Source organism: Ananas comosus, linkage group 17 (assembly GCF_001540865.1).
Source record: "Ananas comosus cultivar F153 linkage group 17, ASM154086v1, whole genome shotgun sequence".
Classification (NCBI taxonomy): Eukaryota; Viridiplantae; Streptophyta; class Magnoliopsida; order Poales; family Bromeliaceae; genus Ananas; species Ananas comosus.
The window spans coordinates 10524246-10539050 of NC_033637.1; the positions used below are offsets into that span (position 1 = coordinate 10524246).

Here is a 14805-nt window from a genome sequence, read left to right on the forward strand (position 1 = left end):
TATATATATATATATATATATATATATATGCTCTCTTGTGTAATAGTATTTTCTTTTGGTTATTCCTGTTTACAATTACACCATTTTAGTGAAATATGTATAAAAGAAAAAAAAAAGTAAAAATGTATAAAATTTAGCTTGAATTATAAATTATTTTTATTCGAGTACCTCCTAATCTTTCAAAATTTTGATTTTAGTGCCTGATCTTTTATTTTGTTTGATTTAAATAATTTAATAATTATTTACTTTAATAAATTTACAGTTATATAAACTGTATAGAGTATAGTGTTGGGAACCGGATGGATCGTCCGTCATGTGCTACCAACAAAGATGCACGAAAAATAGAGAAAATCGATCGAACGGTAAAAGAAATAAATGCAGAAAGAAGAAACCAAAATTTACGTGGTTCGGCAATTGCCTACGTCCATGGGGAGAGCGAGAGAAATGTATTCCACTATATGAAGAAACAGAAGTATAAACTTACACCTTATGTCTTCTCCGGATAAAAAACCAATAACCTTATGGTGAATCACACCTTTCTTGTTCCAACGAAAACTCCAAGAAAATACCGAAAAAGCTTTTCGTAAAATCGAGAAGACCAAATTAGAGAAGTATAGAAACTCTAACCAAATTCCTTTATGCCGTTGCTTCGAAGAATCCGAACCGCTCAGACAATTGGTTGAGAACCGTCGCTCTGCCGCCGACTTAAATCCGTCGCATGCAAGACCGCGACACCTTCTACCGTACGGACGAGGCACCTTAATTAATTAGCTATTCACCGGATGCTAATTAATTTTCCTCTATACCCCCTCAAGAACCGTACATGCCAACCGGCCACTTAATTATGTTGCTAATTAATTTCAGCCTTACTCGACACCAAGCCATGCATGTATATATATATAAGAGAGGGATTTGGCTCAAACCTACTCTAATTCAATTGAATATAGAGTCATATATGGAAAACTAATCCTAGTCTATTTAGGATTCCAATTTAAATTAGGATCCACCAAAATAAATTCTCATAAGATCCTTTTTATTTTTCCATAAATCCGGTGTATGAACCAAACCAAAAAAGAAGGCATATCTTTCACATATAGTAACTAAATCTCTTAAAAGATAAACGGTGTATTCAAATTTTAACGGTAAAAAACCACTAATTGGCTTAAATCAAATTTCGTAATTTAGGCTTAAAAATATGAGAATTGTTTTGTGCATGAGTGCACGTACACACCGGGTTCACGGAAAGATTTACGCAGACGTAGACCCTTCCCGAAGCCGCGAACACCATCCTCACACTTGTAGCAAACCAACGGTTCAGATCAGATGATCTTTAAAATCCTACGGCCACGATTCGCTAATCACCACTATATAAACCCGTCACCATTTCGTTTCGCGAGTTTAAACGAACACTCTCCAATAAACGACCGACTCTGGGGTTTTTTCGATCATTCGCTAGGGTTTTAGCCTTTTTTCTCGATCAAAATGGTGGGTTTCGCTCCCTTTTTTGCTCGATTTCGATCTCGATCTCTTATTGTTTTTCTTTTTGTGGGTTTAATTCTGATTTGATTTGATTTTTGGTGGTGGTGGTGATAATGTTGATTAGGTTCTTCAAAATGACATCGATCTCCTCAATCCCCCTCCTGAGTTGGAGAAGAAGAAGCACAAGCTCAAGAGGCTCGTCCCATCCCCCAACTCCTTCTTCATGGTGATTCCCAATTCCTTCTCCGATTTTATTATAACATTTTATTTGGATTCTAACGTATAATTTTTCTTCTTTTTTTTTTTTCTCTCTCCTTTTTCAAACTATTTGTAGGATGTGAAGTGCCAGGGTTGCTTCGCCATGTAAGTTTTCGCAGCTTCAAAATTTTTAAACTCTGTGTTGTTTTCAATTCGATGATCGAAATATGTACATTTGATGTGTGGTTGGTAAACTTGTTGCGAAGTCTCATTTGGTTAATTGAATCAAAATTTGTCGCTGAATTTTAGAACTGCTGTTCGATGAAGTGCGGTGTGGGCAGCGCTTTTAGGAAAAGCAATATTAAGATTTTCTCAGCAGATTCAGCAGAAGTAAAAGCAAATTTTTCTTTTTTTTTTTTTTTTTTTTTTTGCTAAATCATAAAAGCAAAAGCAGGACCAAACAGTTGGTTAATTTCTAGGGTAAAATGTGTAGCGACCACTCGTGAACTTTAACTCACTTGCCAAACAGGCGTATGAACTTTCAATTTTGATAAAGAGATCTCTTAAACTTTTATTATATAGTTCAATAAAGTAAAATTATTAATTACATGATCATTTTGATCTTATATATTGTATGTAGTTTTATAAGGCTTCCAAACGCAATATATATATATATATATATATATATTTTTTGGTATTCTAACATATAATAAAAGCGAAAAAAATTGAAGTTTAGTTTAATTTATTTTTCGATCGTCATGCTTAATTACCAAAAGTGAAAGCGAATATATATATATATATATATATAGGCCGTGGCTACTATACTATTATGAGTATTGGAGCCCTCGTACTCATAAGTTGTTTTCGATGATGGAGCTTCCGAATCGACGATCCACTCCGTTAAATATGATCTAAAGTATTTGAAACTTCTAGAAAATAAATTTCGTAAATTTTCGAAATCATAATAAAGCTCGTCAAGCGGGCATAAAATGAACGGTCAAAATCGAACGACGTACTAAAAAAGGATGATCGGATCCTTCAATTCAAGATCAGAGTTATTGATCTTTATCTAGGTAGTGAATAGAATTTTTCTATCAAGAAATTCAACCAATTCCGATTCTTTACAAGCCGTTAAAGCTAGCAAGTATTCGCATACCGGGCCGATGTACAATGTATCAACTTTGTGATATTTTGATCGAGGTAATGATGTTGAAAACATTATAAATTCTGATTTATTTGCGTTTTAAATGCGTGTACCCAAATATGAACGTTTAATCGTATTGGATCGTCGATCTCGGCAAGCATCTTATCATCGAAAGATTTATAGGTACAAGAGCGAGTGTAGCTCATAAGTAGTCATAGTAGCCAGACCCTATAAGATATATGATATATATAATATGAAATTCGAGTTAGAATACTATCGGTATTAACTGGGTGGTTTCTTTACGTGGCCACTAGGGGTGGAAACGAGCCAGTCAAGAGCGAGCTTCCTCGGCTCAAATTCGGCTTGAAATAATTTGCGAGCACTAATTTAAGCTCAAGCTTGGATTAAATTAAATTCAGCCGAGCTTCGAGCGGCCTAATTGTGAGTCGGAGCAGAGCTTCGAGCCCTAAACGAGCCGCGTGAAATTCTCAACATATACAATCAATAGTTTTTAATTGTGATACGAACCATTATCTATAATTTGTTACAAAAATATGCTCATAATAGTTCAAAGGTACAGAAATAATTATTGAAATATGTATTGATAATATGAAAAAAAAAATTTATGAGTTGAATATCTAATCTTTTTCCGCCTCACATGTCTTTTCGTTCGGCGGACTTCAATCTGCCATATTATCTTCATTTTTATTATTGCAATCAAAAATAAATAAATTATATTAGATAAAATATTGGATTAAACTATCCAATGCATATATAACTACAAATTAAAATTTTATAGTGAATAATAATTTTTTTACTGTTAAAAATATGCTATAATATTTTTCCTCAAGCATACCAATTAATAGCCAAGGGACCTTGTAAGTGCAACGGCGGGTATGATTGCTTTGGAGGCTTCCGCGCTTGCCACTTAGGACGAGAATAGAAAAGAGCAAATAGAGAAACAGTAGTACAAATTTAGAGCTCTGTGAAAGGAAAGAAAGAAGAAGAAAGAAAAAATTCTATAAATCTAGTTAAAATTTTGCTTCTTTTATTTGTCATTGGGTTTGTGTTTTATGGCCAAACATCTGCGCGCCGCCAATTAACTAAACTCAGATGTATTCACTCAAGCCATACTATAGTTATATTAAAATATAATATATTTCTATATATTTTTAATATATAGTATTATAGTATATATAATTATATACTATATAGTATACGAACTTAGGCTGGATATACTATTAATTGTAGAAACTGCTCTTTTGCTGTCAAAGTTTTTAACGCTTGGATGAAAATTGTAAGCTGTCGGATGATATTAGTGCGGATTGGAGTTTGAATTGGTCCGCCCTAGGGTTGGAGTGTTCCCCACTGGGATATAGTATTAATTCCAATGTATATAAAATAATGAAAGGAGTTGTTCAAAGGCTAAAAAACTGGTAGCAACAATGGGATTGTTGCTACTGATAGTAGCCAGTCTCAACTCTCTCTCTCTCGTCCAGACTCTCGAATCTCGTCTCACTCTCTCTCTCTCTCTCTCTATTATATATATATATATAGTCTATAGTATATAATATATAGTATAATAAGAGCTCTGTGCTCATAATAGCACAGCAGGCCCTACAATAATAATATATATATATGAGTATGGCGGCGCTAGAATTACTTTACAAGTATCCCGAAAGGATACTTGTGTGTTATTTAACGGCATGATCTACTTTTTGATTACTAATAAGCCTTTAGATCAAACACTATTCCAACACTACGTCACCGACTACCACGCATCCATTTCAACCTAACTCTCCATCCAAGGCTACCAAACACAACAAGTATCACTGAGTGATACTTTACAGATTATCTGCTCTACTCTATCTCGGTCTCATCGTGTGGGCCGGATATTGGGACCCAGTTTATTTGTAGGAGTTATTCGTTCATCCGCCGTCTCTCGTCTCTCTCTATATAAGGTATATGATATATTATATATCTATTATAGTTAGTGTAAACACTAACTGATCGAAAATATAGAGAATTTGATGTTTTCGGAATTTTGTACCACGTTTGATAATAAATGTTATGGTGTGGGATAATTGCGGTCCTTTCCTAGGATTAAATAATATCTTAGGATTGAGTGGTCCTACCAGATAATAATAGTATTCAATCCAAGATAAAAAATGATTAAGGGCGATCTAAATCAAAAAATCACAAAGCACAAATCCGCTTACCTTTTGATAGGCATAGTAGCTTAATTATATATATATCAGGTAGTATATATTGGATAGTATATATATCATATAATATATATAATATATATATAGTATAATATTCGAGCTTTTCGAGCCTAATTCGAACAAGCCGAGTAATACTCAAGCTCGGCTTGAAATGAATTTCGAGACTTTTTTTTTGTTCAAGCTCGGCTCATTAAATTTCGAGTCGAGCTCGAGCGAGCCAAATATCGAGTCGAACGCGAGTCGAACGCGAGCGGGCTCGCTTATTTGCCAGCCCTAGTTGCCACATGTTTATTTTCGATGATGGAGCCTCCAAATCGATGATCGACACTGTTGAATATGATCTATACCACTTGAAGTATCTAGAAATCAAACTTCATGCTTTTCTAATATTGTTCTCTTGTCCATCAAATGGGCGTAAAAATGAACGGCTGAAAATGAATATTCTCTAAAAAGTGATAATAGGAATTTTGTAATCAAGATTGAGAGTATAGACCTTATTCTAAATAGTTTACAGAATTTTCTAACCAAAATTCAATTGATTTGGATAGCTTTACACCGTTAAATGAGAAAACGCCTCATATCTATCATTAAAATTACAAATTTGAAACCCTTTGATCAATAGGTCAATGATGTCGAAAAGATTTGAAATTTGGTTTCTAGATACTTCGGGTGGTATAGTTCATGTTCAACGATGCCGATCGTCAATTTGAAGGCTCCATCATCGAAAACAAACAAATGGGTGGCAACGAAGCCGGTTTGCTACCGATAGCATTACAGCTCAACTATATATATATATATGAATTAGGCTGGAATACTATTAATAGTAAAATACTCTTTTTGCTATCAAGTTTTTAACCCTTGGATGAAAAGTTGTAGGGTCAGAATGATATTAGTCGGTTAGAGTTGAGTGGTCCCCCTAGGGTTGAGTGGTCCCCACTGGGTTATAGTATTTAATCCAATGGTTAGAAATAATGAAAAGAGTTGATCCAAAGGCTAAAAAACCGGTAGCAATAATGGGATTTTGCTACTAATAGTAGCCCAGTCCAACTCATATATATATATATAGAGAGAGAGAGAGAGAGACTATATATATATATATATATATATATATAGAGAGAGAGAGAGAGAGAGAGTTAGGCTAATATACTATCGGTATCCGTGCTACTAAGTTTTCAATGATGCAGCTTTCAAATCGACGATCGGCTCCGTTAGACATGATCTACACTATTGAAAGTATTTGGAAACTAAATTTCATAATTTTTCGGCATCATTTACCTATCAAACGAGTAGTCTACAAATGAATGGCTGAAAATAAAAATCTCATAAAAAATGATGATAAAAAACTTGAATTTAAAATCAAAGCTATTGATCTTACTCTAAATAGTGAAAAAAAATTTCTATAAAAATTTCATTAAATTTGGATTGTTTTACACTGTTAAATTCACAAACGCATCACATCTACCATTAAAATTGTCAATTTTGGAACCTTTTGATCACTAGCCAAATGATGTCGAAAAATTATAAAATTTAGTTTCCAAATACTTTTAATAGTGTAGATCAAGTCTAACAGAGCCGATCGTCGATTTGGAAGCCGCATAATTGAAAACAACTTGGTAGCACGGAGGTTTCCATGCTAACGATAGTATACCAGCCTAGCTAGAGTCCGGCTATTATACTATTAATAGCACGAAACACTTGATACTACCAAGTTTTCTGCCGTTAGATCTACCGTTTTGATCATTTTCACCCGTTATATCATATTATTCAACTAATCACCCACTCAACCCTAGGAGATCACTATCATTCTAACCGCACATTCTTTTATCTAAAGGCCGAAAACCTAATAGCAAGTGGTTGGTACTATTAATAGATATATATATATATAATATATATATATGTCAGAACTAGCTGCAATACTATCAATAGCACCAAGCTATTAGTGCTATTGAAATTGTTTAGAACCTTGGATTGAGAAATGCGTGGTAGATGATGTGGCCCCATAGTTGAGTGAGTGTTTGGTTTGAATATTATGATCAACGGGTAAAAATAATCAATTAGGTTTAATCTAACGATAGAATACCCTAGCGCGGACTCTCTCCTCTCTCTCGTCTCGCAATGCCCACTCGCCCACGGCTCTCCAAGACGCATAGAGATATAGACCGCGGACGGACGTATGTGATTGAGGCGAGCGTCCAGTGAAAACGACAGACAGCCAACCTTGTATATCTCCTCAGTCTCGATAGGCGGAATAGTTAGTAGTAAGCTCTATTCCTGCGGAGACCCGAGGCCGTGGGCCATCCTCGACACCGGGATCCACATAAGGCGTCAGCCTCAATAACCAGGCCGATAATCCTCTTCCTCCTCTGCTATATATATATATATACTATATATATATATATATAAAATTGTAGCTCCTATGCTTTAAAAGTACCAAGTTATGGTACTTGCCTACAACAAAACTATTCTAAGCGGCGATTTATTTTTTCAATTAGGCCGCAATTACAATTGCCAGGCTAAAATATTTGTGGCAATTTTAACAATTGCGCTATTGCAGGGTCGCTTAAAAGTTTTAGCGGCATTTATTCCGGCGGTTGGTAAAAAATTCAAATAAATGCCGCTATAATTTATACAATAACGACTATTATAAATGCCAGGCTAAATAGTATGCAATAACAACTATTATAAATGCCCGCTAAATAATAGTACAATAACAACTATTATAAATACCGCTACAATTAATTAATTGCCGCTAAAAACATATAAATGAATTGATTAATAAAGCTGTATAGCGTTAATAAATTAATATTAAGATACTGTGATTAACAACTAAAAATACTACAATCAATTGAAATATTAAAAAATATTAGTAACCAAAAAGCATTAATAATTTGTATAACAAATAGTCTCAACTCTCAAATTACAATCTCAGAATTCAAATTAAATTTCAAACATAAGTTCTAACAAAAAATACTTGTTCAAAATGTAGCAAAAAAATAACAAACACCGCATGTCTTGCTTCCCACTTCAATTTCCGCAGCTCTAGCTGATCTGGATCAACCCAAAAGAAGTCATAAAATTAGTATCTGAAATTATCAAATAAAAATCATCATATCAAATTTCTGAAAAATATGAAAGTTAGGTTGTACTGATTTGGTCTAGCTTTCTTTTCATTTTGTAACAATAGCATTCAAATTAAGTAAACAAGCACATCTGAAAAAAAAAAAAAAAAGAACTAGCCAGCCAATTAGTTATAGAAGTTGAATACAACATATCATAAATAATTTGTAACGAAAAATAAAGCGTGCAAAAGCACAGGAAACTGAACTGGAATCTGAGAAGAATAACCAAAATACAACTTTTCATAGTTATAATCATCACAGATGATAAGGAGGGAAGAGAAGAGGATATGATACATGGTCATAAACTTGTAATTGGATGCTATTGAAGAGTATTACCAGAATTAGAAGGCCAAGATGATGCAAAGAGGAAATTATGGGCTAATATATATCTTGTGACAGAACATGATAGTCTAGTCCACAAAGATAGTGATTTTGAGCACTTAGTGAAGGATTATCAGAGATGTGAACTAATTTGTTTGTATTTAGATTAACCACTATGTAAACAAGGCAGTATAGCACCTTTTTGTAGGCCTCGCCTTTAGTTGGGCTTCCTTTTCAAGACCAAGTTTATCGTTTAACCCAAGTTTCAAATCAGGCATCCCAGAAAGGAAGCACTTCATCAAAATCTTTCCAGTCACGTCACAACGTAAAACACTCCCTGTAAAAATGTCAAGAAATTTGCAGAAAACTAATTACATACTTCGGAGAAGGAAAAACAGAAAAAAAAAGGAAAAAAAAACATCGATAGATGCCCACCCATCAGAATGAATAAATATCAAGAGACTATGTACCTTTAGAGGACATAAGAAGATTTACACTTGCAACTATATCCAGAAAAACCTGAGATGTATTACCATGTGTAAGCTTACTTTCTCATAAAATTCATAGAAAGAAGACTAATTAAAGAAGTAGCACCTCATTTTTCTTGTAAACAAGACCCTCACGCCTCCAACCGACAGCACCTGTAACTTGTAGAGTAGCATTGGGTACAGGCCTATCTGAGGACTTCAATTACAGAAAGAAAAGGTAGTAAAAACATGTTAATATATTCCTTAACTGCAGAACTAAGCCAATTAAGGTAAAAGTGTTAAACTGCGGATGGATGTGGTGTTATACAATGCAAGCTCATCTCCAGTGCAAAATTACAGAATCAAACATCCAATATATCTAACCTTGGAAGAAAATGGTGAACGGAATCCTTGTTGAGTGATGTAGAGCTTCAATATTTCAGGTGAAAGATTTTGTGGGTATCCAAAATCCATGATCTCTGCATATTAAGCAATGGTATCACATAGTGGAAGTTTTAAATTAAGTACACCAAATGCACCCTAAAGAAATAGATTTCTTTTTGAATGTGCGAAGTGGGTAAGGGGGCAAGGAATTCTTCAGATATTAAATAACATAAATTGCAAATTCACAAAAGACTCTTGAGGTACTCTTGGCTAAATTACAAAGCACAAAAAGCCGAAAACTCTTAACCAGATATTCCAAATTTGTATGGGATTTCATTTTAAACGAATAACATAATTTTACTAGAGCATTAATTCATTAGTAATGGCTGGAAATGTTATCCAAAAATTGATGCAAACAGCCATATTAAGTTCTAGTTAAGCAGTGTAAACCGACTCTACGAACAATTTCAAAATAATTTTAAGCAATTATAAAGCCATAGAGGAATTAAACCACACATATAAATTTCAATTAACCTAACATCTCAATGGATGATGTGGCATGCAAAATCCATGTAGTATCATCTACTTAAGTTGCTATTTGAGTAGTGATGTTGAACAAGTCTTAAGTTCATTTCGTTAAGATCCTCTAAGCAGAATCTGAAGAAAGCCTGAAACAAACTTTTGTCAAAACTCATTTCAACATTAGAGAGAGAAGAAAGCCTTTAGCCGAAAACTCGGCTTCCGCTATATGAAAGTCAACATGCTTCAACTGGCATTGTGGGCTTAAAGAGGTTTTCAACGGCTTAGCTGGTTGCTCACTCTATTCCTTATGTGTGAGAGAAGAAGATGACGAGGGGAAGAGAAAAGACAAAAACAAAGGAAAAAACAGTACTTAGAAAACACATAATAAAGAGTAATAGTAAATCAATAATAATCGGTCAGTGAAATTTATCAATTAGACTAGTCATAATGATAAAGCGTATAAGATCACGATTCTATGAAGTTATCAACAACGAATGATAAATGTAGGATTAGAAGGTTGCAGAAATAGATGTATTAAACACTCTAATCTGCAGAAACTGTTGCCTAGACCTGCAGTGTGGCCAAGCGAATATACGCTCATCAGGTAAACAGCCGAGTTATTAACCAAATGCTACATGAGAATATAATTCAAAATATTACTGATGAGTCAATCTTGGTGTACTAAGATGGTTGCTGATGATTGGTTTAGTTTTTCATACTTTGATCGACATATTAAAATGACTAAGAGTTGGCAATAAAGTAAGTACAGGAAAAAAAAAAGAAGATAATTTTACACATAATTGGTGGAAATAATACAAATAATAGTACAAATTAACTGGCATTAATGCGACAACAATTGTACATCACCTTACTAAACCCCACTAAATTAGAGAGAGAAGATCCTGATACCACATTGAAGATGGAGACCCAAGTTCGAAATTGAAGGGTTAAAGGACGTAAGCACTATTGTGAACGCAATCTCTGTACATTGCAAGTACTGTATTTAGGTAGAACAATTAGCTATGTTGGTCTATCCATTCATTCGTATGACTTGAGCATACTCAGTTGATCTGATTACTTGTTCCCATTTTCTTGCTTCTGGGGAAGTCCACATTCATCTATTTACCTTGACATTCATCTTAGACCCTCTAAGTGATGTTCGTACAAGAAAATTTGTCTTCTAAGAGAAGATTCTTCTAGTTTTGCTCAGATAATACCTACTTGACTGTTTGTGCCTAGAAAATTTTGGCTAGTGCAACAGTTTGATCTTCAAATTTTAATTTATTATAATTTTGGGCTCATGCTTTCTAGATTGTTGCAATGCAATCAAGTTTTACAGTCTAATATTAATTTGACTAAATGGTCACAACTTAATTAATATTAATCTCGCATTTTCTCAAATTTTTATTAAACTCGAACATTAATCTCACAACAATACATCAAAATTTACATCACACGATTGAACTAGATCGACATAAAGAGGACGAAAATGAGATGAATACATCCAAAAACCTTACAGTTGATGAAAATTAAATCTCACCATTAATTCTACTATATTTTGATACACAAACATCATAATTTCATCTTTGATTCCTTTCCTCTGTAAATTACACTCCTTTTCTTATCTTAGAAAAAAATTGGATGCTACTGATTCTTACTACTACAAAAACTACTGCATCTTTCAACTCAAACATGGAATCACATTGTATTGCCACCAAATCACATTTAGGTAAAATAGCATAATCGATTTGACACAATTAAGTTAGAGTCACTATGGATAAGGAATCAGAATACTTTGCAGTTGACAAAATTCTCAAATCGAAATCATATGGTTTGATTAACTTGATTTCAAATCTTTTTTCACTTGCACCAAGAACGGCCAGTCATTTGAGAGTGCTCTTATTTGGAAATATTAGTGGTTTTGTTTAACTTGATTTCAGATGCTTCGGAACGATTTCAAAAAGTATTAAGCAAATTGGGTAATTTTTTATGACGAATTTGCCATGATTTGTAATTCTCAAATATAAATTAAACATATCTAACCAGAATACTCAAAAACTCCTTTACGGATCCTGCAAGGATAAAACAGAAACAGTGAACAATAGATTTCAAGTCAATCACATTCACTCCAATTCATGCGAATTCACTGATTTGAAAATCAATTCAATTCTACTTTGATTTGGTACCAAACAGCATTAACAAAATAAACATACAGGTCCAGATTGTGCAATTTACATGTTTCGACAGTTTCTAATTTTACCAAATGGGCTGAGATAACTGCATATCTGTATAAGATGCAATGTATACAATAGAATCTGCTTCTAATTATGTTTTCTGGAAACAAAAGTCGAAATCCTCAACAGTAAGAAAGTGGACAACAAATCGAAAGTCGAAAAAGGAACTCTGGCTCGAAAAAAAATATTCATTAGATTTCCCTTATGCTCAGCTCATATATTTGAATAAATGACAACATGATACCACTGAGTCAAGTAGAACAATATTACAACACATAAATCACTAGTAAGTCAAGCAGAAAGATAGAACAACAAAAAAAATTTAGTTAATCTTAGAAAAAAAAAACTGATACAAAAAGCAGCATATGATTATTATTAATACAGTACATCATCTAATTTAAATCTTTCTAATTATTATTTAGTATCTGCATAAAAATGCTGAACAATAACTCTCACAGCAATTGGAATCCTCACAGTGTGTTGGTCTAATCCTCCCTACTCTAGCATTCACATAAAACAGATCCAGATCTCAAGAAGAATTGATTGTGGATGTAAAAAGCAGTGAAAGATCGGTGACGTCGAGGGAAGAATGGGGACCTGATGTCGAGATCGGTGACGTCGAGGGAGAGCTGGGCGTGCTAGAGGGGATTCTCGGTGACCCACACGGCGCGGTCGTCGCGGCTCCGCCAGAACCCTAGATGCCGCTGTCGAGAGCTTCCTCAGCCACTCCTCCGCCGCCGAGAGCTCCTCCGCCGGAGACGACGCCGCCGCCGCCGAGAGCTCCTCCGCCATGGAGAGCTCCTCCCCCGGATCCGAGCTTAGAGAACGCCGCGACGCAGCTTGGATCGAGAGGGGAGGGAGAGGGAGAGGGAGAGGGGGAGGGGGAGGGGGAGGGATGTAGGGTTTGCGCGGGGTGGGGATCGCGATAGAAAAGGGCGCGACTGAGGTGTCGACTCAGGGGGGGGGTGGGGGGATCGTGGGTTCAGATCCGGGTGTGTGGTTAGGGTTGGAGTTGACGTTAAAGGATTATTTATGTTTATTAATATAATAAATATAGTTGGTAAATATATATATTTTGAAAATAATTGCCGCAAAATGATAATTAATATAATAGTAATAGTTGCCGTTGATAATCACCGCTAAATAAATGCCACCAAAATATAGTTTTGTTGTAGTGTTGTAAGTTTTCGGCCCTTGATTAAGGGATGTGTGGTTAGGATGTGATTGTGGCCTCCTGAAGTTGACGTGGGTGGTTGGTTGAATAATATAATCTAACGGGTGAAAATGATCAAAGGTGTAGATCTAACGGTAAAAAATTTACAAGCACCACGTGCTTGGTGCTTTTACAAGCACCATAGTCGGACTATATATATATATATATATATATATATATATATATATAAAGTTTTACATAAATATCTGCATGACATTCGGTCAAAACGACTAGTTAGTAAGTTCACTTGAGGAGAGTGACTTTCTGGACTATTTGATAAAGTTTAAGGTGTCTCTTTACCAAGATTAAGAGTTTAGGCACCTGTTTGTAAATGAGCTAAAGTTCAGGGGTGTCCCTACATTTTTTCCTAATTTCTATATCGATAGATCATTTAATCAAATTTAGTTGAAATTACAAATTATGGAACCATCTTGAGATATTAAGATCCTACATGCTACATCACTATTATGAAATGATGCGGCAGCTAATTCAGTGCTATGTTATTGTTGCATCATCTCTTAGAGACGGCATGACAGAATGATCCGTTACCGCATCATTCCCTGTTTCAGGGAGGTCGAGTCAAGGAGATCTATCGTAGGTAGTGATCCGATGAAAACTGAAGCTATAGTTTGGTGAATCAACAAATCAAAATCTGAATGATCTAATTGATTGAAATGGGACATTGTGTGATTTACCAACGAAGAAAATAATCGGGTAAACTAACACTTTTGGTTCGATGTTTGCAGCACGACGGTTTTCAGCCACTCGCAAACGGTGATTGTGTGCGCGAACTGCCAGACGGTGCTGTCCCAACCAACCGGCGGTCGCGCGAAGCTCACCGAGGGCTGCTCCTTCCGCAAGAAAGGCGACTAACTGCAGCGGTGCGTCACCTCCCGCGCCCTTTCCTCTCATACTTTGTGAATATTCGCTGCTTTCTGGGAGACGAGTTTGTTATCTTATAGAAGATTATAAAAAAAAAAAAAAAAAAAAAAATTGTAGTTCTGAGTTTACGTGAGTTTTAAGTTTCCACAGTATGTTCGTAGAGAATGGCGAAACTGGGTGTGTATGCACATGTTTTGTTGTGTAAAAAACTGGCACTTTGAGTAAAGCATGGTCGGAGTTTTCGCGATTTTGTGTTAAAAAGTAATGTTTGATGGATTTCTCTGTTTCCGGGTTCATTTGGTTGTAAAATAAAACTTTGTGAACCATAAAAAATAAGAATAAAAAAAGTATTGGGCTAGCACAGGCCTGGCCGGACCCATTCAGGCCTGAGGGCCATGCTAAAGTCGCGGGCCTGAAAAATTTTGCATGGCATGGCGCAGGCACCGTCTGAATATGATTTGTAGCTGGGGCAAGTCGGACTGACTCTGGGCCTAATTCAACTCCGAAAAATGTAGGCCGTGCCAACCCTGCACGGCTCAAATTACATCCCGAGACCCAAATATTTTAATTTGTAAGTTGTTATAACTTTTCTAATGGATCCTTACTTTGCCCACAAG

General features: G+C 35.2%; 2 protein-coding genes across 2 annotated transcripts; one reads left to right on the forward strand and one right to left on the reverse strand.

The window, feature by feature from the left end:
- Window positions 1410-14419, forward strand: LOC109722752 (40S ribosomal protein S27-2-like). Its single transcript, XM_020250882.1, has 4 exons — window positions 1410-1485; window positions 1604-1705; window positions 1814-1842; window positions 14053-14419. Exons 1-4 carry the CDS (start codon window positions 1483-1485, stop codon window positions 14177-14179), a joined length of 261 nt encoding a protein of 86 aa, XP_020106471.1. The 5' UTR covers window positions 1410-1482; the 3' UTR covers window positions 14180-14419.
- Window positions 7978-12991, reverse strand: LOC109722751 (AP-2 complex subunit mu-like). The gene is made up of 6 exons (XM_020250881.1): window positions 12691-12991; window positions 9338-9432; window positions 9081-9170; window positions 8957-9005; window positions 8685-8823; window positions 7978-8094 (listed from the first exon to the last, which is right to left on the reverse strand). The coding sequence occupies exons 2-6, from the start codon at window positions 9425-9427 to the stop codon at window positions 8022-8024; spliced, it is 441 nt and encodes a 146-aa protein (XP_020106470.1). The 5' UTR covers window positions 9428-9432; window positions 12691-12991; the 3' UTR covers window positions 7978-8021.